The sequence below is a fragment of the Grammomys surdaster genome, unplaced genomic scaffold, assembly GCF_004785775.1.
Source record: "Grammomys surdaster isolate TR1022 unplaced genomic scaffold, NIH_TR_1.0 126187, whole genome shotgun sequence".
Taxonomy (NCBI): Eukaryota; Metazoa; Chordata; class Mammalia; order Rodentia; family Muridae; genus Grammomys; species Grammomys surdaster.
The window spans coordinates 8,451,082-8,476,362 of record NW_021620993.1 but is presented as its reverse complement, the minus strand read 5'-3'; the positions used below and the strand labels follow the sequence as shown (position 1 = coordinate 8,476,362).

The window sequence follows — 25,281 nt, the reverse complement described above, 5'->3', positions numbered from 1 at the left end:
ATGGTCATTGAGTTTTATAATTATATGTAAGTAGACATGGCAGAAGAATCAAATATGGGTGATTAGTAGAAGTTTTAAATTATTAAACATTGTGGGATTTTTCCAGGATGAAGAGATGCGGCATAGCCTTGAGTGCATCCAGGCCAATCAGATCTTTCCCAGGAAGCAGCTGATTAGGGAGGATGAAAATCTTCAGGTAACTGTAGGCCATTTGAAACTGTGTAATATGTGTTATCCTTATAGTAATGATGGAGCAAAACTAGTGTATTAAGTAAGGTATAATAGACACAGTCCTTAAACTGCACTTACAAAAATGCAATCTGGAATGCATTGTTCCTTTTTGCAAGTTCTGTCTTATTTGTTTGAGATGACTATTTATCTCATCATTCCTTAGAAGTCTATAACTTGGGTATATAAGTACAAGCCATCCTTTAGATTTTTTGCTTTAACTTGTGTGGCAGAGGGTTTTTGTCTGTTTGCTTATGACAGTTTATTCACCAGGCTTCTATTTCAAGACTTGGCTTTTCTGCTCTGGAACTCTGAAAGGTTTCCTCTTCTGTTTTTCAGGTTCCTTTCCTTGAACTTCATGGAGAGAGCACAGAATATGTGGGCCGTGCTGAGGATGCCATCATTGCCCTTTCTAATTACAGACTTCACATCAAGTTTAAGGAATCTCTTGTTAATGTAAGTGATACCAGCCATTTTCCCTGTAAGGTAGACAGGAAAAGGAAGAGGTGAGTCTTATACAGGCTTAGGTGTATGAAAGCGTTACATGCTGTGCTTTCCTTTCAGTTAATTTCATGCTCAAGAATATCATGTTAATAAGAAACTTTTATGCTTATTTAAAATAAAGCATCTTGTCTGTATCCATTCTTAGTTAATAGTAAATAGTCTATACTAGGCACTGCTGTATTATTAAGCTTTATAAAGGTGTAAAGACTGTACAGGCCTTTCTCCAGATCCCTCACTATTTAGTAGTTAGCAGCTGCTTCAGTTGATATCATTTTTTGGGTCTTAACAACAAATGAAAAGATGTCCTTTGAGGTCATTACAGATCATCATATTGGATAAAGTTACTCTGGTGGTTCTTTAAGCAGATAAGAATAGATGTTAGTTCATTGTTTATTTGCATATTGGACTCTTACCTAAGGAAAAGAGGAGCTTGAAGTTGCCCTGTTTTGGTTATGAGAGTCCACTCATAGAACTGGTTCTTCCAATTCACCCCTATCCTTAGGAGTCATCAGTCAACCAACCCAGAAAGAGCCACAAGTTCACAGATTTCTGCCAGTGGGAAATGTTTTTCCTGTTTTACTTGCCAGTCTTGTGGCTTTCTGTATTTGAGTGTCAGTGTAGAGAAGTGTCTTGTGATGCCTGTCAGAGCTCAGGCCTATGTTCAGGTTATGTTTATTTAGGGGAATTCTTTGAAATCTGTTTCTTCATTTTACTCACCTTTCTAGAAGCCACCTAACTATTCAAGTAGCATTCTTTATGACAAGGTCAATGGCTGTCATTTTTGAGTTGGCATTTAGCATTTATTTATTTGTTTATTTATCATAGTTATACATTTATGTTTCTGAGCCATTTTGGCCTGAATCTACCTACCTACTAGATTTGGGTTATGTCTATATTCTGTCCATTAGTATACACCAAAGTCATCAAGGAAAAAGAAAATGTACTATGTTGACAGTGTTCTAATAATCAAAAGCACCTTGGGGAAGAAAAGGTTTATTTCAGCTGGGTGTGGTTGAGCACTTATTTAGTCCCAGTACTCAGGAGGCAGAGGCAGGGGAATCTCTTTGCTGGAGGCCAGCCTGGTCTACAGAGCAAGTTCCAGGACAGCCAGGGCTACATAGAGAAACCCTGTCTCGAAAAACCAACAAACAAAAGGTTTATTTCATCTTACAGTTTACAGTCTATCACTGAGGGAAGCCAAAGCAGGAACTGAAGTAGTACCCAGGGGTTGTATTGTCCACTATAGACTGCTTTCCCACATCAAACTTAATCAAGAATATGCCCACTGGCCAGTCTGATGGAGATAATTTCTCAGTTCAGGGGGCTCTCTTCCCAGATGGCTCTAGTTTGTGTCAAGTTAACAAGAACTAACCAGCACAACAAGAGTTCATTTTGATTTGAGTACTCATGACCAGTGGGTAAAGGTGGAAGGGATAAAATAAAATAACAGCTTTGCCTACCATATGCTAGGGAAGTGAGTAAAATTACTACTCAACTTAAACTTAACTTTTACTTCTTTAAATGGTTAGACACAGTGAACTTGTAAATAAATTGCCTGTGTGCATTAGGGTTCATCTTATTTTCCCATGTCCTGTTTATCGGCTTACTGGATTTGGCTAAGTATGTAAAGGTCTATTCTTAGATTTGTTTGGGAATCAGGTCTTTTGGAGAATCATGTCATCCACTGTGTTAAAGCTTTCTTTGTTTTCTTTATTTGATCTATGACAGTCAAATTTGCTGCATGATGTGAGACAGTGGTCCTTGTCCCTGTCAGCTTTTCTGTCCCCCTTTTACTAGTAAAACTAGCTTCCCTGGACCACTCAGGCAATCCTCATAGTTTTGCACATTTTGCCTTTTCTCTCCCCTGGGGACCTTCTCTTCATCTCTCAGAACTCAGTTCAGGTGGTAACTTCCTCTGTGCAGCTTTGCTTAATCCCGTTCCCTTTCTGGCAATAATTGCGCCCAGTGGGCTGCTTCTGTATCTTAATATACTTTCACATTCATTAGACATGTTGTAACTCTTTGTTTTGTCTTTGTATCTTCAGCGTTCAACATGACTCCTGATGCCATGCAATTATGGGCAATGAATTGAAGTTAGTATGGATCTGAAATGAATATTAGATGATTTTTCCCCTTTTGGATTTGAAGTTCATTTTAAAACAGTGTGCTTCTGTGAATAGGCCTATGCCATTCATGATTTATCGCTTACAGTAGCTATCTGAGTAGGTTGTAGTCTGATCTTCCCCCTCCCCCCTGAAAGTGTAATCGGTGTATAGAATGTTTAAGGGAACTGACTACTGCACTTACTTAATCCATTTCCTCATATGAAACATCTCTCTAGCATGATAACTCTCTAAGTCTTAGAGCCTCTATGTCACGTACAAAACCCCAGATGCTGTGTTTGTGCAGAAAAATGATTGTGCAAATTTATCTTGATGTTGTGGGGGCTATGAACATTTCCTATTAAGAGACCCCAAGTTAGTGCAAGGGTTCCCGAAGCCCGAGGTCAGGAAGAAAAAGGCTGGCTCCTCCTACAGCAGGTACTAGATGGAGACCAGAGGATTGATAGGGTTGCCTCTCTCACTGCATCCCTCTACTCTGTCTTCAATAGATAAGTATTGACAGCAAAACACAGGAAATCAAGAGACCCTATTAAAGGTTATTTTATCTAAGTCATGCACATTTAAGCCATTAGAACCCAAATGTGCTATCTCTATTGTGACATAACCCACTTTGCGTTATTTAGTACTTCAGAAAATGACTTGCCATTAAGTTGTAAGTAGCTACCCAATATCAAATATTCTCTTAATTTCACAGCACATTGAATGTTTATAGGGTTGGATACTGTAAGCACTATTACTTTAATCTACACAGTCTCAGTAACCATCAGGCTTACAGTTCCTAGGGTGAAGTAGCTCTGTGATAGAGTCCATTTGTAGCATTCCTGGTATGTGCAATCTTCTATTATTTATTTTTCCTAAACTATATTTCTTTAAAGCTTACAACTAAGTATTCAGGTAGGATTTATGAACGCTTAAAACAGGTTTTGTTGTGTAATTCCACAGACTGATTCACAGTCTGCTGCTTCTAACACCCCAGTGAGTGGCTGAGACTCTCTGGTGATGGCTGCTTCACTGCTTAGAATAATACTAGTGCATTGTGTACTTAAGGGAATATTTTGTGAGGGTGAAGATAAAGCCCACAGTTTATATATAAGCAATGGAATTATGACCTTCAAAAATGTAGACTGAGGTACTGTAAGATGATTTAGCAGGCTGCTCCTGAGTTCAATCCCCTGTATCCACATGGTGGCTCACAGCTCTCTGTAATGGGATCTAATTCCTTCTTGTGAGCAGTATTGCATTTAGACAGAGCACTCATATACATAAAATACATAAATAATTTTTTAAAATGTGGACAGAGGGTAGAAGAGATGGCTCAGTAGCTAAAGGCAATAGCTGGAAAAGCCTGCTGACCTGAATCCCTGAAATCCATGTAAAGGTGGAAGGAGAGAACCAATTCCCTGTAGTTTTCTGAGCCTTGTATGCTTCCTGTGGTGCTTGCATGGGTGTGTGAGTGTGTATGCACAGAATAATAAAATTTAGAAAAGAATGTAGACTGAGTTTTAAGCAGAAATGATCAACCTTTGTTTCTTGGTCAGGTTGTCTATTGGGTATGGGAGGTATTAAAGACTGAAGATTTTTTTGTCTTTTTGATGTGAGGGAAGTTGGGAGAGCTAGAGCAGTGGTGTAAGCTGTAAGAAAGGAGAGAAACTTGGCTGGATGTATGGAGAGGAAAAGGTGGCAGATTCTCGCTCTTAAAGGAAGTGGAGGGGAGCCTGAAAGAAGCAGCAGGAAGGGAGGCTCCATTGTTACACAACCAGGTGTCTCTTGTTCTGTTTTTGTTTTATTAACGATACTCTTGCGTGGGACAATCTGTGTATTAAAATTTGATGTTCTGTAGGTCTAGGAAGGTGGCTCCGGGATAAGATTTGTTGTATTAGCAGAGAACTTGAGTTTGGGTCTCATCACTAACACAGTGGCTCAGAGCCATCTGCAGCTCTAGATCTGATGCCCTTTCTGGCCTCCGAGGGTACTGCATGCATATGGTATGCAGACATACGTGCAGGTAGAATACCTGTACACATGAAATTTAAAAAATGCATTTTTCCACACTGTGATTCCAATTAATTTGGAGGCAAGAACCCTCCTCTTCTTCTGTCTTCTCTTTCTCCTCTTCCCTTTATCTCCTCTTCCTTCCTTCCTTTCATCATCTTCTTCTTCCATGGCCTAGTCGTTAAGAGCACAAACTTGACCTTGCAGATGACCTGAATTCAGCCCCAGTACCCAACTTTTAGGTAGCTCACAACCAACTGTTATTTTGGCTCTGGAGGATCCAACACCTCTGGCCTCTGAAGGTGTTGTGTTCAAAGCCACATGCCCACATGTAGACACCTGTGCATACACATTTTGTTTACCAAATTGGCAGATGGTCCCACCGTGTATTGGGGGGCTGAGTGAGGTGGGGGGAGAATGGCTCAGCTGTTAAGAGCACTGACTGCTCTTGCAGAGGTCCTGAGTTCAATTCCCAGCAACTACATGGTGGCTCACAACCATCTGTAATGCTCTTTTCTGGTATGTCTGAAGACAGTGACAGTGTACTCATAAATAAAACATGATTCTTTTTTTTTTTTAAAGATTTATTTATTTATTATATATGAATACACTGTTGCTGTCTTCAGACACACCAGAAGAGGGCATCAGATCTCATTACAGATGGTTGTGAGCCACCATGTGGTTGCTGGGATTTGAACTCAGGACCTCTGGAAGTGCAGTCAGTCCTCTTAACCACTGAACCATCTCTCCAGCCCCCATAAAACATGATTCTTGAGAGAAGGACAGAGACAGACAGACAGACAGACAGACAGACAGACAGACAGACGAGAGGTAGTTAACTTGTAGGAACACATTAAAAAAAAAACAACAACAACAAAGAGAGTTTATAGGGAACCTGTAGAACTACCTGAGAACTAGTTAGTGTTATATTTTGTCTTCTTTTTAAAAATATATTTCTTTATTGTGTGTGAACCTTAAACTCAGGTTGCCAGGGTTGGCAGCAAGTACTTATACCTGCCCTAATTTTTTCCCACTTGATCTCCATATTCTCTTTTGATAATTTTATCTTTACTAATAATTCTCCCCCTCTCCCCCTAGATTTACAAGCTCTTGAAAAATATTTTAGCTTCATCAGCTGCAGTTTCTCATGAAGCACCTTGGGGTTAAGGGTTTAAACAAGCAGGAAGCCAAAGCTTCTTTTTTTCTTGGAATATAAGCAAGAATGCATAGTATTCCTCTTACTCCAGTTCTATTACAATTGTGAGAGAGTTTAATAGATTATATTCTTGGAAACAAGACTCCCACCCCGAGACAACAACTTCCAGACTTATCTGAATATTATTTGGTTTGCTGCTCTTTTCCAATCTGTGCCCCAATTTGTGTTTCAGTCTTCTAGCCCTAGACTTATGTTTGACCCAGCATTCTTGTTCTAAGGGATCTCTGCTGATTCTGGCAGTGGCATGGTAGGTCAGAGTTGTAGTAAGTCAGCTTTGAAAGTGTCAGGACCGGCTTGGGGCCATTCTGTGTAGTTAACACTTTCAGTTGTTTCCCATGCCTAGGAGGAGATTGCTTCCACCTGAACAAACCTAAACAGATTGTTGGAATGCTACTTGCAGCTCCTACAGCCACATTTTGACTGGGTTTAATACAGTGTTATGGACAAGGTGTTAAGAATGCACTTAGGGGGGCTGGAGAGATGGCTTAGTGGTTAAGAGCATTGACTGCTCTTCCAGAGGTCCTGAGTTCAAATCCCAGCAACCACATGGTGGCTCACAACCATCCGTAATGAGATTGGATGCCCTCTTCTCTGGCTGTCTTCTGGTGTGTCCGAAGACAGCCAGCGACAGTGTACTCATAAATAAAATAAAGTGTACTCATAAATAAAATAAATAAATAAATCTTTAAAAAAAAAAAAAAAAAAAAAAAAAAAAAAAAAAAAGAATGCACTTAGGGGTGGATGTAACTCACTTGGAGAAGTGCTTGCCTAGCATGCATCAAACCTTGGGTTGGATGCCAAGTAGCACATAAACAAGCCATGGTACTGGGCTGTAATGTTAACACTTGGGAAGGCAAGTGAATCAGAAGTTGAAGGTTTTCTTCAGTGACATAGGGAGTTTAAGGCCAGTCTGGGATGCATAAAATCTCCCCTCCCCTCTCTCTTTTAAATGAGTTTTGTGGTAGTAGCAGACACCTTTAATCCCAGGACTCAGGAGGCAGAGGCAAGAGGATCTCTGAGTCTTGAGACCAGCCTGGTCTACAGAATGAGTTTCAGGACAGCCACAGCTACACAGAGAAACCCTGTTTGGAAAAACAAAAATAAAAAAAAGGAAATTATTCATTCATCACATGTTGTTTGGAAATTGCTTTTGTTTGAGTTGAAGGTTGAGTCAGATATTTTTAGGAGGAATGTCCTCGTGTTAGCCTTAGGGTCATTTACACACTTCAGAAGTGTTTCTTTCATCTCACTGGCATATCTGATCTCTGTCCACTATTGTTAAGTAGACTCTGCTGACCCAGTTGGCAGGGAGTGGGACTATTCCAATTCACGAAAACTGAGTCCTACTTGATAAACAAGGTTCAGCTTTTGGAACATGTTGGATCTAGCCTATTTTAGGTTCTTTGACTGCTGTAAGACTTCTTCATATCTATGATCTATTCTACTGATCAGAGACCCAGACCAGGGACTACTGTACTGGTATGCCATCTTTGTTTTGTGACTTGTAGGCAATTAGGCTTCCAGAAGACCCCTTTGCTAAGAACTGAGGCATAAATATACTCTGCCACCTGGGACAGGGAATACGTTCATTCTTGTTTGCACTTAGCCTTGAATGCTTTTGTTTAGTGCCTTCAACTTTTATGTTACTACATATCACAGCATTTTAAATAGTCCCTTGAGAAATCAACTTGTGGGTTTGATACTCAAGGATTTATTTCCTCTTCTCTTCCAGAATGCATGCCTCTTCTTGATGGTCATCATGCTGTGATTTGAGGTCATTGATTAAGAAAAGGGAAACTTTAATCCTTTCTTTAGTAAATCACTACTGATCCAGCTAAATTTGCAATTCTGTTTTCTTCTTCCTGTTAATCAGTTGGTCTGAATGTATCTTCAAAGTCAGTGCCTTTTTGACTAAGAGGACTTTATCCTTTTTAATTTTTGCAGGTTCCATTACAGCTTATAGAGAGCGTTGAATGCCGTGATATATTTCAGCTTCATTTGACATGCAAAGACTGCAAAGTTATCAGGTAGGTGGTGTGTTTGTGAGGCTGTAAAGTATTAGGGAAAATATTCTTTAAAGAGTTGTGGCATTGGTGGCACACCCCTTTAATCCCAGCACTTGGGAGGCAGAGGCAGGCGGATTTCTGAGTTCGAGGCCAGCCTGGTCTACTGAGTGAATTCCAGGACAGCCAGGGCTACACAGAGAAACCCTTTCTTGAAAAACCAAAAAAAAAAAAAAAAAAAAAACAACAACAACAGAGAAAGAGAGAGTTGTTACATAGTTTGTTAGGAAAGTAGATTCTGAAAATCAAATTTGTTAGGATAATTTCTGAGTAATTAGTGGCTGGAATATTTTATTTTTAATCTATATTGGTATACAAACAGATACATTTTACTTGGAAATAAGTTTAAATATATAACACATATAAAACTAAATCAGTACAGTAGTGTATCATTTACCCCTGTTAACACTTTACCCCAATTTATTTTCAGAGCTTGTGTGCGTGTGCATGTGAGTGTGTCTGTGTGAATGTGTGTGCACATATTTGTGTGTGTTTGTGTGTATGATAGTTTGTGTGTGCGTTCATGAGTGTGTGTGTGTGTGTGTGTGTGTTTGTGTGTGTGTGTGTGGTGAAGCCCATTGATCTTGCTGCCCAAGATGCTTTGGGGCTGCTTTCCTTTTCTGCCTACATTTTGGAAAATCTCCCCTGTAGTTCCCCGAGTTCTGTGAGTCTGTCCTGTTTCTTCCCACCCCCACCCCCACACCCTCCCACCACCCACACCCCCAGTATCTCAATTCTCTCCTCTCCTAGCCTGTGGGAACCTGGAAGTCTTGCCTCTTTCTTTCTTTCCACCCAGGCATTGGCCACTGACGTCTTTTTTGGTAGATCAAAAACTAATTGGGGTGAAGACCTTTAGCATCAGTAAACGGATTCTCAATCAAAACATCAAACCACTCCCCTACAACTTTTATTACAATAGAATATTTTCTCATAACCAGTACATAATTGTCAGTTTCACAATTTTACTTTGATAATACGTTTGCCAAATGTACTATAATGCTCCAGTGATATCCTGATAATATAGTTTTCTGTTTTAATAGATTGTTTCTCATCTTACACATGTTCAGAGTTTCCTTAAAGTTAAATTGAAGCTTCGTGTCTGCAACTGGGACACACACACACACACACACACACACACACACACACACATACACACAGACATACACACACTCCTTTTCAGGATATTGTGTTACATCCAGAGACAATCAATCCATTTGTCTCTTATTGATGAATTTGATTAGTTCAGTCAAAGTGTTATTCAATTTCTGTATTTCTATATTTTCTTGTAATTAATAAACCATCTATGGGAAACATTTTGAGAAAATGCAGATGTCTTGTTTCTCATCAGAATTTCTCTAACTTTAGCATTCATCCATGATTTTATTAAACCTACTTTTAACTCTGATGGTTGCAAATGATGCCCAAAATATTTTAATTTAGTAGTTCTAGATAGGTTCCTGATATTTTTACTCCTTTGATCTGTTTTGGGATGCCAGTAAACACTGTATCATCATGTTGATGAACTACACTCACCGGGACAAAGGAAGGCTTTAGTGACCTTCTGGCCTTTTTAGTTGCTCATGTTTGTCTTCCTGAAACACCGTGCAGCCCAGGGTGGCCTGAGACTTATTGCAATACTCCTGTTTCAGCTTTCTAGGTACTGGGATTAATCACAGGAACAAGCCACCACACACATGTGCGCGCGCACGCACAAACACACACACACACGCACGCACGCACGCACTACTTTTGATAGATAACTGACAGCCAATCAGATTTAAAAGTTTGCTTAGTGAGGGTGGGGAGGTGGGGGGGTAGGTAGGGGCACATCCGCAGAGAAGCAGGAAGAAGAGTGAGGGGATAGGAGGTTCCTGGGGGGGGGGGTAAGGGGATTAAAGAAAAAGAAAAAAAAAGTGTGCTTAGTTACAGTTTTTAGCACTACATTTAAAAATAAAGATAAAAGTCCTCAAAATTTAATTTGTATTATTTTAATCCTTTAATGGTATATACTGAAAATTTCTATTGGTAATAGAACTGTTTTGTTCTCTGTATGGTTGCAGCTGAATGTTTGTGTGTCTTCTGCCTTATTTTGGATGTTGGTCCTGATTGCTAAGTAGCCAAATTTTGAAAACATTTCCCAACTGGTTATGGATAGTATTGTGTCTGTTTTAGGATGCCCTAAAACACAGCAAAAGTAAAAGGACTTTGTGAACATATTTCTTAAGAGAGGTAACTGTAAAGCAAGCTAAAGAAGTAGGGTGAGACCTGATCATCAAAGAGACAAACTAGTACTTTACTTTGATAAGCACTATTAATTACTTTTAGAAGAGATTCATTAGATCAAAATAATAGATTTTCCATATGTTCAACTTTCTTTTTTTTCTTTGCACCAGTGGCTAAAATGTGTGGCATCTGTTTTTATTGTGAGTAGTAGTAAATGACTGTCTGACTCTCTCTTCACTTGTCTTCAGTATGAATAGGCACTCTTGAAAAGGTAACTCTTCTTAGACTTCATTATCAACTGTCACCTGATGACATTTATGCCTGTTTTGCTTTGCAAAGGTGTCAATTCCCAACCTTTGAGCAATGTCAAGATTGGCTTAAGAGATTGAACAATGCAATCCGACCACCTGGTAAAATAGAAGATCTCTTCTCATTTGCATACCATGCTTGGTGCATGGAGGTCTACGCCAGTGAAAAAGAGCAGCATGGAGACTTGTGCAGACCAGGTAGGCTGGACGTCTTCTGAAGCTTTGCTTGGAGCTCTTTATCATGAAATGGGAGCCTACAGGAGTCACGCCTTCAATCTCAGTTATCTAGCTTTTCCCCGCTACTCCAAGTACAGTACAGCATAGTTCCTGCTTTTCAGGGGAAGGGGAAAAAAGACCTGTGTTTGATAGCTTAGCTTCCTAGGCCTAAAACAACTATAGGAAGGTTTTTGAGGATTTTGGAACTCTAGTGGAAGCTGTGCATTTTCAGTAACATTTCATGTTAAATAGCATTTAATTGGCTTTAAACCAGATTAGCCTTGGACATTTATGTAAGAATACTTAATTTCTTACTTTATTCCCTTACTTTTTCCCTCATCTTTTATTAAAATGACATCTGTATGTATGTGTGTGAGTTAGTGAGGGAATGAGACAGAGATGTGTGTGTGTGTGTGTGTGTGTGTGTGTGTGTGTGTGTGATACGCTAGGATTGAACCCTAGATTTCGTGTATGCTAAGGCAGTTATTTATAGTGTCAACTAGATTGTGGATCTGTGCACACATGTGTGCGTGCGTGTGTGCCTGCATATGTGTGTGTATGTGTGTGTTTTAGCTACACACAGTTATGGAGTATGGAGGCAAGAGTAATTTGGTTATTTTCCTTTATGGCTGGCTACCTTATTTTTTAAGACAGGTTAAAGCTCACCAAGTTAACCAGTTTTAACTGGCCACTAAGCTCCAGCAATCTTTCTGTCTTTGTCTTCCCAGGACTAGGATTGTAGGCATGTGCCATGGTGCTTTGCTTTTTACACGGATCTTAGGATCCACATTTAGGTCCTTGTGCCTGCTCAGCAAGCCCTCTACTGAATCATCTTCTTAGCCCCTGTCATTATGTTTTAAACTAATTTCAACTAATATATATGGCTTTTGCTGGGTGTGGTGATGCATACCTTTAATCCCAGCACTCAGAAGACAGAGAGGCAACAGATCTATGTGAGTTCAAGGCTAGCCTGGTCTATATTGCAGGTTCTGGGCTGGTTAGCCTTACATAGTGAGATCCTGTATCAAATCAAAACAAACAAAACATGTGGCTCTTTTCAGTTTTTCTTTATTGTAACATTACAGACAGTGAAAATATAAATCTTATCTACATTTGCTGATTTAAACCATTATATATTATTTCAATTTTTATTTTTCTGTCATTTTATAGAATAAACACAGAGAAGTGGATCCTGTTGCATCTTCTTGTTTTTGACACTAATTTTAAGAGGCATTCATTCTCTGGCATAGAGTTGCCTACCTTTTGTCAGTAAGGCCTGCTTGCCTCTATTTTCTTCTTTCACCACAAATGTTTTGTTTGTTTTTAAAGGTAGTTTCTCTGTGTATGCTTGCCTGTCCTAGAACTTACTCTGTAGACCAGGCTGGCCTCAAACTCAGGGATCCACCTGCCTTTGCCTCCCAAGTGCTGGGATTAAAGGGGTTTGCCACTAGCACCCAGCTTTCACAACAAACTTTTAAAGAGAACTCTGTTCACTTGATAGGCTCTTTCCTTCCTGATGATGTGTACCATCTAGTACAGCTACCCAGTGTCTTCTGTCTTTCTATGGGCCTGTGAAGCATGGCGGAGAGAGGGATGCAGTGGGTATAGTCTTGATTTTAGAGTTCAAAAGGCTGAATTCAAACCCATACTCTATGTTTAACTGAAAATAATACTAGGCAAGCCACTTAAACTTTCTGACCTTAAGTTTACTTTGTTTGTCAAACTGGAACATTTCATATTCTTCCTCTCCAAATTAATATGGGTATCTTGAAGATCAAATGTATTAATGGCACAGAGTTCAATTCAGTAAATACTCTTCTACGTTTAATACATGAGGCTTATGAAAGCCCTCTGGAAATCATGCAGCTGCAATATAATGTCATCCTAACTGATTAGTTGGAAATTCTCTAGGATTGAAGGTTGCATTCTTTTTCTTCTCAAGATGCACATGTGGTTCACACTGATGCTAACTGCTATCACTTATATGGACTTTTACTAATGTTACTTGGAGAAAGAGAGAGGGGGAGTGAGAATGTGTTTAGATTTTTTTCTTTTACGTAGGTATACTATGTATACAAAGACAAAATGTCTGCCATTTTTTATTCCATCTCTCATAGTTCTGATGCCTTTTCAACATGTTGAATGTTGGTAGCCACATTGGTAGCTTACTCACAACAGGGGCACACCAGACAGCCACATTGTTATGTTTTCTCAAGGATGAAACAACATGTGAAATATTTCAGAGTATAGTGTAGCCCAGAACATGAGAGCACAGCTTATACACTGAGGAGTAGACTTTGGTTTAGACTTTCAGCCATACATAGAGCCTTTGAGTGTATCAGCACTGAGTGTTTCAGCAGGCAGGAACATGGAATGACTCTGTCACTCATTGTCTTGGTGTTCATGTGAATTTTAGTGTTCAGCTGTTGAGCCTGTCATAGTGGAACCAGTCATACTGCATGCACAACTCTAGGACTTCGTGGCCTAGGAAGAGGTCTCAGCATTGTTGTGGATTCATTTGTGAAACTTGAAAATCTTTGTTAAGTGTTAAGTATCTGCCTCATCTCAAATTCAGGCAAGCAGTAGACTCAGAACTTCAGCCTTTGCCCAGATGCCCTCAGTTTTCGAGAGTAGTTACATTCTCATTGCTCTGATAGAATACCTGACAAAGCAGCTTAACAATGGAGAGGTTCATTCTGGCTCATAGTTCATGACAGTCCATCATGGTGAGGAAGTTGTGCTGTCTTAGTCACTATTCTGTTGCTGTGAAGAAACAGCATGACCAAGGCAGTTCTTATAAAAGAAAGCATATAATTGAGGTGCTAGTCTACAGTTTCTGAGGTTATTCCATCATCATTATGGTGGGGAGCATGGCCACAGCCAGGTAGGCTTGGTACAAGATAAGTGACTGAGAGCTACATTTTTATCCACAGGCACACACGTGTACACACACACACACACACACACACACACACACACAGTTTCTAAGATTAAAAGAATTACTTAATTTGTATAAGTGTTTTGCCTGCATTTATGTATGTGGACCATGCCTGTACAGTGCCCATGGAGGCCAAACTGTTTTCCCACATAAGCTTTTTTCCCTCTGAGTCTGACTTGTTTTGCTTAACAATAATGATGCCTACTTCTGTTTTCCTAAATGTTGTCACAATAATAGTTTTTCTAAAATTCCATTGCAGTGAGTGATAGCTCAATTGGTAAAAGCATTTACTGCACCAGTCTGATGACCTGAATTTAACCCATGTGGTAGAGGGAGAGAGCTGACCTCCACACAAACATTGAACAAGCATCATGCCTCTTAAACACATACAAATACATATAAAATATTCTAATAAAAAACCCCAAAATTTCATTGTGTATGTATATTTTCTTTTATTGATTTATCTGTTATTAGACATTTAGGCTTGTTCCGGTTTCTTAGCTATAAGGATCCTTTGGGTAAATATGGTAGTTAGTTACTTGAAAGTGGATGTGCATGTGTAGGACAACTGAGTGTTAATTAATCCTCACCTTTTACTTGCTGTTTGCTGCTGTGCTGTATATTCCAAGCTAGCTGGCTCATAAGCTTCTGGGTGATTTCTCCTATCTCCATCTCTCCTGTGCGTTCTGGGATTCCTGATAAAGCTATGTTTGGCTTTTTACATGGGTTCCTGGAATCTGAACTCAGGTTATCAGGTTTGCATGTCAAACACTTTTACGGGCATTGAACCATCTCTCCAGCCTTTAAAAATGTTCTAGTTATATTTCAGAAATGTGTATTGGACCAGTGAGATGGCTCAGTAGGTGAAAGTGCATGTTGCCAAGCCTGGTGACTTGGGTTCAGTGTGTATATAACTGTGGGTTTTTTATTTGTTTGAGACAGGGTTTCTCTGTAGGTGTGGCTGTCCTTGAACTGACTCTGTAGACCAGGTTGGCCTCAAATTCACAGAGATCCACCTTCCTCTGCCTTCAGAATGTTGGGATTAAAGGTGTGTACTGCCACTGCTCAGAGAGTGTTTTGTTTTATGTAAAAACAGCTATAAATGTTACTCTTAGACATGCCATAGATGTATCCCAAATGTTCTGATAAATTGCATTTTTATTTTCATATTGTAGAAATTTTACAGTTTCCTCCCTGGTTTTTAGTGACTTACTAAAAGTAACTCAGTTCTCAAATGTTTACACAGTTTCTGTAGCTTCTCTTGTTATTAACTTCTAGTGTTATTCCCTGTGACCTAAGAAGTTACTAGAATGTATTTCAGTTGTTAGATGTGCTTTATGTCCTAGAATGTGGTATTTCAGAGGTGGTTCCAGGGATTACTGGAAGAATGTATATTTTGTAGAAGTCTGTTATATTCATTTGGATGTAATTTAACTCTGAAGTTTCTTTGTGGATTTTTATTTGGATGGTATGTCTAAAGGTGAGAGTTGGGTATTGAAGTCACCCACAGTTAATGTATTAGGAACTATGTGACCTTTTGTGTTCATTATGTTCGCCTTATAAAATTGAAAAGCCTAACATTTGGTGCATATGTACTTACAAATGTTATAACTTTTTGGTAAATTGATCTCTTTATTAATAAATTGACTTTCTTTATCTCTTCTGGCTATTTTGATTTGAAGTCTGCTTTGTCAGAATGAGAATAGCAGTTACTATTCTCCCCTGTTTGGAGCTTCTGCGTTTTATTTTGTTTTGTTCATCCTCTGACTCTTTTTTCTTTTTCTCTTCTTTCATCCTCTGACTCTTAATCTGTTGGATTGCCAATGAAATCTGTTTCTTGCTGACCAGATAGCTAAATCTTGTTAGCTAGTCCAGTCAGCTGGTCTTACATCTTTTTATTAGTAAATTGAAGCCATTTGCATTTAAAGTTACTATCAAGAGGTGTTTACTAATTACTGTAGTTTTCCTGGTTGTGTGGTTATTACGCTCCTTCTCTCCTGTTGATTTTAAGTGTTTGCTGTTTTACTGTGTCGGACATGATAAATTCCTCTCTAGTTCTCCTGTGTTCATCTAATCTCATGAACTTTATTCTTTCCTGTGCACTTGGAATTGAAACTGTCCTTTTTTCCCCCTCTGTGACTAGTGCTCTTTTCGGTCTTGCAGTATTGGCTGGGTAGTCATCAACTGCTCATTTCATGCTTATTTGGAAGTGACTGATGTGTCTTAAGTTTTAAAAGATAGCTTTGCTGGCTATAGCAATCTTAGTTGGCAGTTATTGACTTTAAGAGAAGAAAATAGGAGATTTAGAAAAAAAAAAGTAAAAGTAACAGTAAAACAAAAAAGATACCCTATTTGTGAGAATGTTTTTTAGAAATTAGATGAATGACAGGAATGGAGAAGATGGTTTGGGGTTTAAAGCACTTGTTGCTTTTGCAGAAGACTCAGGTTCAGTTCCCAGCATTTACATGGTGGATCACAGTCCTCTGTAACTCTGATCCTGGGGAATCTGATTCTTTCTATTGTCTTCTGAGGGCACCAGGCAAAATAGTGGTATGTAGGCTTAGATTTTTCAAAACCTACTTTAGTAAGTATACTTAAATGTTTTAACCTCCCTTCTAGCCCACCTCCTACCAGAGGTAATAGAAAAGAAAGGTTAATAGGGCAAAGGAGGATGTGGACCTGTTTAGAAATAGTTCTTTGGAATGAATCCAATTTGTGATGTCAAGATATCAGCAGTTCAGTTCACAAGAATCAGCACTGGTAGTTCAGTCCACTTGCAAACAATATTCATGAATCAGCAACAGCAGTTTGATCCAGAACAAACTGCAAAACTCTGCCAATTGGCCCAAGTCCACCAGAACACCACCAGAAGTTCTTTGATGTGTTTCTCTCTATGAAGTCACAGCAAACAATGACCAGCAAAGAGTTGCAAGGTGAACTAATGCCACGCTACATAGTCAGAGAAGACCAACATCAGCAAAGCCCAGTGAAGATGAGCAAAGAGTGGCAAGGAGAACCAGTACCACACAGCATCGTCCACTGTCTGTTGAGTTATATTTATACCGTTTCCAAATATCACATATTCTCTCAACTGTCCTCTCTAGCAAAACATCCCATGCCCCTTTTTCAGGCAGCTTCCAGAAAATGTCATTTCTTTGTTCTCAGCAGAGCGTCCTCTTATAAGAGTTTCCAGAAAAATATCACATGACACACAACTGAGTCTCCAGAGAAATCAGAAATTTCCACCTTAGTGGTGCACATGCATGCTTGCAGGCTAAACACTATTCATAAAAAAATAAAGCTTATAATCTAAAAATATATAAATGAATAAAACATATAAATCTAAAAAAATTTTTTGGGGTTTTTTTTTGTTTTGTTTTTTTTCGAGACAGGGTTTCTCTGTGTAGCCCTGGCTGTCCTGGAACTCACTCTGTAGACCAGGCTAGCCTCGAACTCTCGAACTCAGAGATCTGCCTGCCTTTGCCTTCCAAGTGCTGGGATTAAAGGCGTAAAAATTTTTAATTAAATGTAAAAACAGAAATAAAATTTAAAACACGGGCGAGTGACATATTTCAGCAGGTAAAACTGCTTGCTGCTCATAATCTGAGTTTGATCTCTAGAACTCAAGACAAGAGAACTGATCCCCACAAGTTGTTTCTGACTTTCGCATGTATACCATGAATCTGCATTCATACATAAAATAATAATGAGAATAAATACATAAATAAAAATAAAAGCATGAGGTTGTTTGTTTTTTAAATTAAAAGCTAGTAGAGCATGGGGGAGTATGCTTGTAATTCTAGCAATAGGGGGGCAGAGGCAAGAGGATCAGCCTTCAAACCAACCTAGGCTGTGTTTGACAACCTGTCTCCAAAAAAATCATTAAAATAAAGTCAAAATACTATTAAAAATATTATAGGGAGAAAAATAATGAGAAATATAAGAGAAAAAATAGAGGAAAGGAAACACTATGTTAGATTAACTTATAAAGAATTAAGAATTAAAGGCATAGAAGTTGGGGCTTCAGTGATAGTTAAGCAGGTAAGAGCACTGGCTACTCTTTCTGAAGTCAAGGGTTCGATTCCCAGCACCTACATGGCAGCTCACAACTATCTTTGACTCCTGTTTTAGGGGATTCTATGCCTTCTTCTGGACTATGGGTGCCAAGAATTTTTTTTTATGTATTTTATGTATATAGGCACTTTGTTTCCATATACCTCTGAACACTAGAAGAAGGCATTGGATGCCGTTATAGTCAGCTGTGAGCCATCATGTGGGTGCTGAGAATTGAACTCAAGATCTCTGGAAGAACAACCAGTGCTCTTAACTGCTGAACCATCTCTCCTCCTCCTTGGGCTATCTTATTTTAACAAATTTGAAAGTTGCCACAATTTTACAGCTTTATCTTTTGAGTTAAAGGCTCCCTGTTTATTTTTCGTAAGGGCCAATGCTGCTTACAATTTGTAGACAGGTGGTACTTCTGCTCAGAAAGCTTTTTATCTTGTTTGGGAGCCTGCTACGTTGCTTCTAAAACTTTTCAAATGGACCAGATTTAACTGTTATTTCTTCTTGCCTCTGAACATCATCTTTTCTGAGCATTTCCTCCGGAAACGTGATACTTAGCTTAAATTCAAGAGAAGCTGTTTAAGTGGGACATAGCTTTATAGGATTGGCCTTCATCCAAGCAGTCGCTGTTCTTCTGTTCTGAAGCTCATCTCCCAGGGAGGAACAAAGTTTATCCCTCTGCTTTGTGCTGTTGTTTGTTGTGCTTTCTTGTAGCCCTGCCCCATTTGTTTTATAGCTTCCAACACCGGTTGCACACATCAAGAACCTGCTCATTGGTTTTGTTCAGTAAGTTACTGCTCTAGAACCATGCACTTCCTAAGGAGAGAAGCACTTTAGATTTTGGTCTGGCTCTACCTTTGTTATGGTCTTATGGGATAAAGGGCCACATTTATGAGAGATGTGACCAGGTTATAGCTAGGTGAGAGAGTGTGTTGTTACAGATCCCTAGGGTGTCTTAATAATGGGTGTTTCCTGAGATTTCTGATCATTGGCAGTAGCCACTTGCCTGATCGCTTGCTCTCCCTGAAAACCTGAAGGCATTTCTTAATCTGTTTGCAGTTTGACCTGAGCTGAGCTGACATACTTATCTCACTTGGTATGAAGTACCCATGTGTTCCACTGAGGAACTAGGGACGCATAAGTAGCCCCTGTTGAAATTGGAACTACAGTGTTATGATATGTGCATTGTTTTAGCTTTCTAAGTCAGAAACCTCCCAGGTTCTGAAATGTGACCAGAAGGTTTCAAATGTATTTTACCGATCTTGTTGATTTAAGATGGATTTTATTTCTTTTTATGTATACTGTCATTCTGAGTGTGGAAGTAAACTAGTAGTTTGTGTATTTACAAGAAAGAACATGTAACATTTCCAGGCCAGAGACATGTGTCATACTAATCTCCCCAGACTGTTTACCCTCTAAAGAAATGAGTACAGCAAATGAGCACAATACTCATAGAGAGTTTAAGTAATATACCCCACCCGTCAAGATAGGGGTCTTACTATAGCCCTGGATGGCCTAGAATTCATTTTATAGACCAGGCTGGTCTCAAACTCAGAGATACACCTGCCTTTGTCCCCTGACTGCTGGGATTACAGGTATCCAGTGGCTAAGATGACATAAGTCTTGATCTATTATTTCTCTTTTCTTTCTGTAGTCTTAACCTGCCCCCCCCTTTTTTTTGGACTAAAGCTAAATATATGTTATCTATTTATATATTCCTGTCTTTAAAACAATTTAAATAGAATAGAGCAAAGGTATTGGTGGTTTTGTTTTCATTTTGCAAAGTGGTGTTTATTTCTTCATTTCTGCTGTCTGTCTCTGTCTCTAGGGGAACATGTAACGTCAAGGTTTAAGAATGAAGTGGAACGGATGGGTTTTGACATGAACAATGCCTGGAGGATTTCCAACATCAATGAGAAATACAAGTGAGTTACATGGATACTTGTAGACTGTTTCACAGCCAGTACTTTTAACAGAAGCCCCAATTCTCAGTTGGCAGGACATTAAATTCAGGTACTTTGAAATAGAATTTTGTTTATTAACTCTAAATTCACACTCTTCAGAGTTCTTTTTGAACTTTTTGATCAATATTTCTGGAATGGAAAATGATCCTTACATAATAAATTCTTGAAACCTTTCTTTTAACCTCTGCAGGCCTCCTTTCCTCCCGCCGTATGCATGTCTAGATGATACTATGCTTACTGTGGGCAGTGGTGTGTATTCATCACCACTTTGGCATGAAAGTGCATGGAATCAGTTCACTTAAAAAGCAAGGATAAACATGTGCTTGCTGTGTGCGTGTGTGTGTGCGTGTGTGCATGTGTGCGTGTTCACACACCTGTGCAGGCATAGGCAGAGGGCAGCAGTTTTGTGAATTTTGAGTGTCTTACGTTATCAATTGTCACCTTAGTTTTGAGCCAGGATCTCTAAGCTTGCCAGTTCAGTAAGACTAGCTGACCAGCAAGCTCTAAGGAACCTCCTGTCGCTACCCCCCAATGCTGGGATTACAGCCATATGCTCCCACATCCAGCTTTTGACTTGGGCACTGGGGATCTGAACATGGATACTCATAGTAGTATAGCACAAGCACTTTTCCTACTGACTAATATCCCTAATCCCTCACTGCTAATCTTAATGACAGATTTCCTCAGCTATGATCATTTAACCAGTAAGTGCTGAATAACTATTATTAAATTCATTCATTACCTGTTTCTTTAAAACGTAAAACATGTAAGTGCTTTGGTGAGAGAAGGTGGCTAAATACTGGGATTTTGTCAGTCTAAGTTTCTGTGAAACAACACAGTCCAGTAGACTGAAATGAGTATATTCTGCTCATATGTTTCATTACATCACTAATCATCCTTTGATCTTTTCAGTTACCTTAAATTATAATACCCATTTTCTTAATCTGTTTGTGGTTGGCCATTTTTCACTGGAAAATCTACCACTCATTGCAACTCTTCACATGAGGCCTAGCCAAGAAGTTAAGAACCTGGAGGTTACAAAGACACGAGAGCTTCACATGGAGCTGTTCTCAGAGGCAGGTTGGAGGATACAATAGCCATAGAAAATCTGAGGTTACATAGGCTTTGCTAAGTGGAACCTTCTTTTCTTACACGAGAACTGTTTGCCAACATTGAGAAGAGCTAGCTTCTGAGTAGAACAGGTGTGGTGTCTGCTGGACAGTGAGCATAGAAATCACCAGTTCATATGAACAAGTCAGCCTCCAGGACCGTGAAACATTTATTCTACTGCAAACGAATGAGAGACAGATCTAGTCTTGAACATAAACCAATAAAAAGAACAAGACAAGCTATTAGAGTAGTTGCTATGGTCACTATCATAGGTCATTTTAAAGCGTTTGAATGGTTGTTAGGAAGTTTGTGTAGCTGTTCTCAATCACAACCGTCCTTTTGGATCAGTGGCTTTTAAATTTCTGGTTCTTTATCTTCTGTAAATTGAGAAGAGGAAATAAAGAGATGTAGTGTTGAGTAATCAAAACCCTTATGTCTCAAGTCTCCTTCTGATGCACAGAGTAGGGCAGGGTAATGGAGGTGATGGTATCTTAGGATTTCTATTGCTGAAATAAAACACCATTACCAATAAGCGACTTCAAGAGGAAAGGGTTTATTTTGCTTATATTTCCTCGTCATAGTCATCAAAGAAAGTCAGCACCTGATCTCAGGGTAGGCACCTAAGAGCAAGAACAGAAGCCATGGATAAGCATTGTGTACTGGCTTACTCTCCATGGCTTGCTCAACTGATTTTTGTACCATCCAGGATCACGTGTCCAGTGGGCTGGGCCCTCCCACACCAGTCATCAATCAAGAAAATGCCTACAAGCCAATCCTATGAAGGAATTTTCTTAACTTTTCTTCTCACATGTCCCTAGCTTGTGTCAAGTTGATATAAAAACTAGCCAGCACAGATAGTTTTGAGTCTTAGGATTAAATGTCATACTGTTTTCAGTGTTCAAAAGGAAGATTGCCTAGTGATATTGCCCCGTAAATACAATCTGTCAGAAGTACTGTATCCCAGGTCACCAGCTTGATTAGAATGCAAAACCACCTTTTGTTCTAAAATGAGCGAGCAAGGGGGTGAGAGTGCAAAGCAGAGAGCACAGGAAATAGTTTCTTCTGAAGTGTATTTTATAGAAATCATGGTTAATAGCTTGCTTACATTACTAATTTGGCTCATTGGGATTATTAGTGTGTATTATATCTGTATAACTCCTGGCTACACTTGTTACTTAAAATTAGGACATACTGGTTGAGATCAGGTAAGAAGTTAATCTGAAGAGGAGATCTGAAATGGGGGGTGTTGTCCTTCTCATGCTTCATTTTGACAAAGAGCCTGGAAGACTGAAGCTAAGAGAGGTGACATAGATGCTTCTTTCTGTTCTCTCTCTCTCTCTCTCTCTCTCTCTCTCTCTCTCTCTCTCTCACACACACACACACACACACACACACACACACACACACACACACACACACAATTTACAACAAAGAATCATCATGGAGAAGGAGAATGTCCCTTAACTCTCGTTTTTTCATTGTTAGATTATCAGATTCCAAAAGGCAGCATCAGATTGAACCACCAAAGATAATTTGTATAGTATAAGCAAAAATTCTGGTAAGGAGACCAAAACCTCAATTAATGCCCCCTCAGTTTCTTGTCTGCCGTTTTTTTGCTCCTGTGCTAGAGTATGAATATAGATCTTTGAACATGCTAGGCAAGTATCCGCATTGCCTTTTTAACTGGCTTTGTGATAGCATGAATAGTGTCCCTGTACCCGCTCATGTCCTGTCCCTCTGCCCCTCTCTCACTCCTCCATCTTCTCCCCTTTTCTTTCTCTCTTCTTCTTATCACCATTCTCTTCTTTCCAACAGATTATGTGGTAGTTATCCACAAGAGCTCATAGTACCTGCTTGGATCACTGACAAAGAACTGGAAAGTGTGGCAGGCTTCAGATCCTGGAAGCGCATCCCTGCTGTCATCTACAGGTATGTAAGCCAGACCAGTCCCAGGTACTTCTGCCCCACTGCTCACTGTCTTGACAGTTGTTGACCTGGCAGACACAGTCCCTAGCAAGTGTATGCTTCCTTATTGCTGAAGCTGTGCCTGCAGAAAGAAAGACACCAGCACTCACTGTGTCCAGAACAGAAGCTGGCAATGCAAGTGAACCCTGATGAGAATAATTCAATAGAAAAGTGTCTGGGCCACCTGCTGCAATGCACAGCTTTAATCCTAGCACTCAGGAGATAGAGACAGGTGATCTCTGTGGCTTCAAGATTAGCCTGGTCTGTATAAGGACTTCCAGGCTTGATTTCCAGGCTACTACACAGGAAGACCCTGTCTTAAGTAAATAAATAAATAAATAAATAAATAAATAAATAAATGACATTTTTTTCTTGTATTCGTTGCATTTAGCTTCAGATGTTTAACAGGGCGTTTCTTTTGAAAGATTGGTGAGATTTAGAATAGAACTGAATGAACTCTAATGGTGTTGGGATTGTCACTGACATGTGGAAGGAGGATCCTTGGTTCGAGATGAATTAGAATCAGCTGTGGCTAGACAGAAGATTTCAGAGACGCAAGGCATGAGAGCTATAGTGTGGGGAGACATGAACAACTTGCTCTAAATCCCAGATAGGACACTGACTACAGACCTAAGAAATGGTTCCACCTGAGGCTGTCTTGCTGACCACTTGGAGCTTTTAAGGTCACTTATAGGAGCCTGGGTGAAGAATGAATTAGAGGGATATAGAAGATTCAGAAGTAGCTATGTCACCTCAGAGTGGTTACTCATGACATCTGCATTACTGGCATTAGCTAGAGTACTATAGGCATGTCTATCAAAATTTTCTTCCCCAGCAAGTGTTTGCTGATGTTATACCCTTGGAGAGGTACATATTCTTATGTCATGAGCGTCTTACAAGCCTTCCTCTTTCCTGCATAAGGGATTTTTATTTTTAGGGAATGGTATCTATATAAGGGCTAGGGGGTGCACATTTTACAAAGGGGTTGGTGATCCACAGATGTGCTGTAGTATGTAACACTTTAAGTGACATCTGGAAGAGAGTATATATTTGAGTGCTAGCTTTATAACTCGGTGACCACTCTGCTGTTACACAGTCATGTTATATTTTTAGGAAGTCATATTGTCTTGTAATGTTAACATTCTGCACTTTATTTTTTTGGTTTGTAGACCTTTTAGACTGCTCAAAGTGAGTCAGAACAATGGCTTAGTTAAAAACTGCCACACCAGGAGCTATTGCACTCTGGTATTGAGGCTCTAGGAAGGGGTATTTCTGTGACATTCCTATGAAGGTAATCAGCTTGTTCATTTAGCCTGTTGAAGGCAAATTCTGATGCCACCCTGAATACAGAACATGAAGGACACTGCCTGTGGTTCAGTGGGGCCCATTAAGCCTTCAGTGTCCATTTTCATCAATTTTGTTATCAGACACCAAAGTAGGTCACCAAATTTACCTGTCACTCAAGTACTGAGAATGACATGGAATTAGAGAACAGGGAAAGCTGAAGGGATTTATGAGGCTGGGAAAGCAGCTGGCTGCTGTTTGGACCAACAGCTGTGTTAGATCGGCTGCCTGGCATTTATGAGACTTGTGACTTGGAGCAGAAGGGGGAAGTACTCTTACTTTCTGAGTAAAAGGCTTTCAGTAAAAGCCATTTTTCTCCCTTTAGACAGAAAGCCTAAGTATGCTAGTTAAGAAGCGCTCCTTAGAATGTGGGTTTTTCTTTTTTTAATTAACTTTTTTTCCTTTCTTTTCTATAATCCAATTCTAGGAGGTATGAGTTCTAGGGTTCCTCATTCTAGATACCTAGAATATGTACATTAATGGAAATTTCCACCATCAATCCTTTAGAGAAAATCTGTCAAGATTGTGATTGAAAGTTCTTGGTATAGCCATGTAGATCAAGCAGGCTTCCTGGAGCTGCTCTCTGTTGCAGGATATGTGTTTTATGTCTCTGATCTCTGAATTGGATCCCTGTGTTTTTTAGTTTTATTAGGGGTCTGTTGAAGAATGTTCAGGACACTCCACCACTCTTCAGTGCCAGCAGAGGTGATGTCTTAGTCACTGTGACCAAGGCAACTCTTACAAAAGAAAACATTTAACTGGGGGGTACAGTTTCAGAAGTTTAGTTCCTTAGCATCATGGCAGGACACATGGAAGCACTCATGGATCTAGAACAATCCATGTGAGTTACATCCTGATTGCAGGCCAAGAGAGAGGGACGAGGCTTGGCATGGGATTTTTGGAAACATTAAAGCCAACCGCCAGTCATACACTTTCTCCAACAAGGTCACACCTACAGCAACAAGGCCACAGCTTCTGATCCTTCTCAAATAGTGGCACTCCTTATGACTAAGCATTTAAGT

General features: G+C 39.6%; 1 protein-coding gene across 2 annotated transcripts in view; it reads left to right on the top strand.

The window, feature by feature from the left end:
• The window catches only part of Mtmr3 (myotubularin related protein 3), a 103,547-nt gene that overhangs the window by 57,337 nt on the left and 20,929 nt on the right, over window positions 1-25,281 (top strand). For both annotated transcript variants that reach the window (XM_028758110.1, XM_028758109.1), the window contains exons 5-10: window positions 107-196; window positions 568-684; window positions 8,008-8,090; window positions 10,689-10,855; window positions 19,705-19,801; window positions 22,766-22,879. In XM_028758110.1, coding sequence (XP_028613943.1) covers window positions 107-196; window positions 568-684; window positions 8,008-8,090; window positions 10,689-10,855; window positions 19,705-19,801; window positions 22,766-22,879 — 668 coding nt within the window. The remainder of the gene's footprint in view (window positions 1-106; window positions 197-567; window positions 685-8,007; window positions 8,091-10,688; window positions 10,856-19,704; window positions 19,802-22,765; window positions 22,880-25,281) is intronic.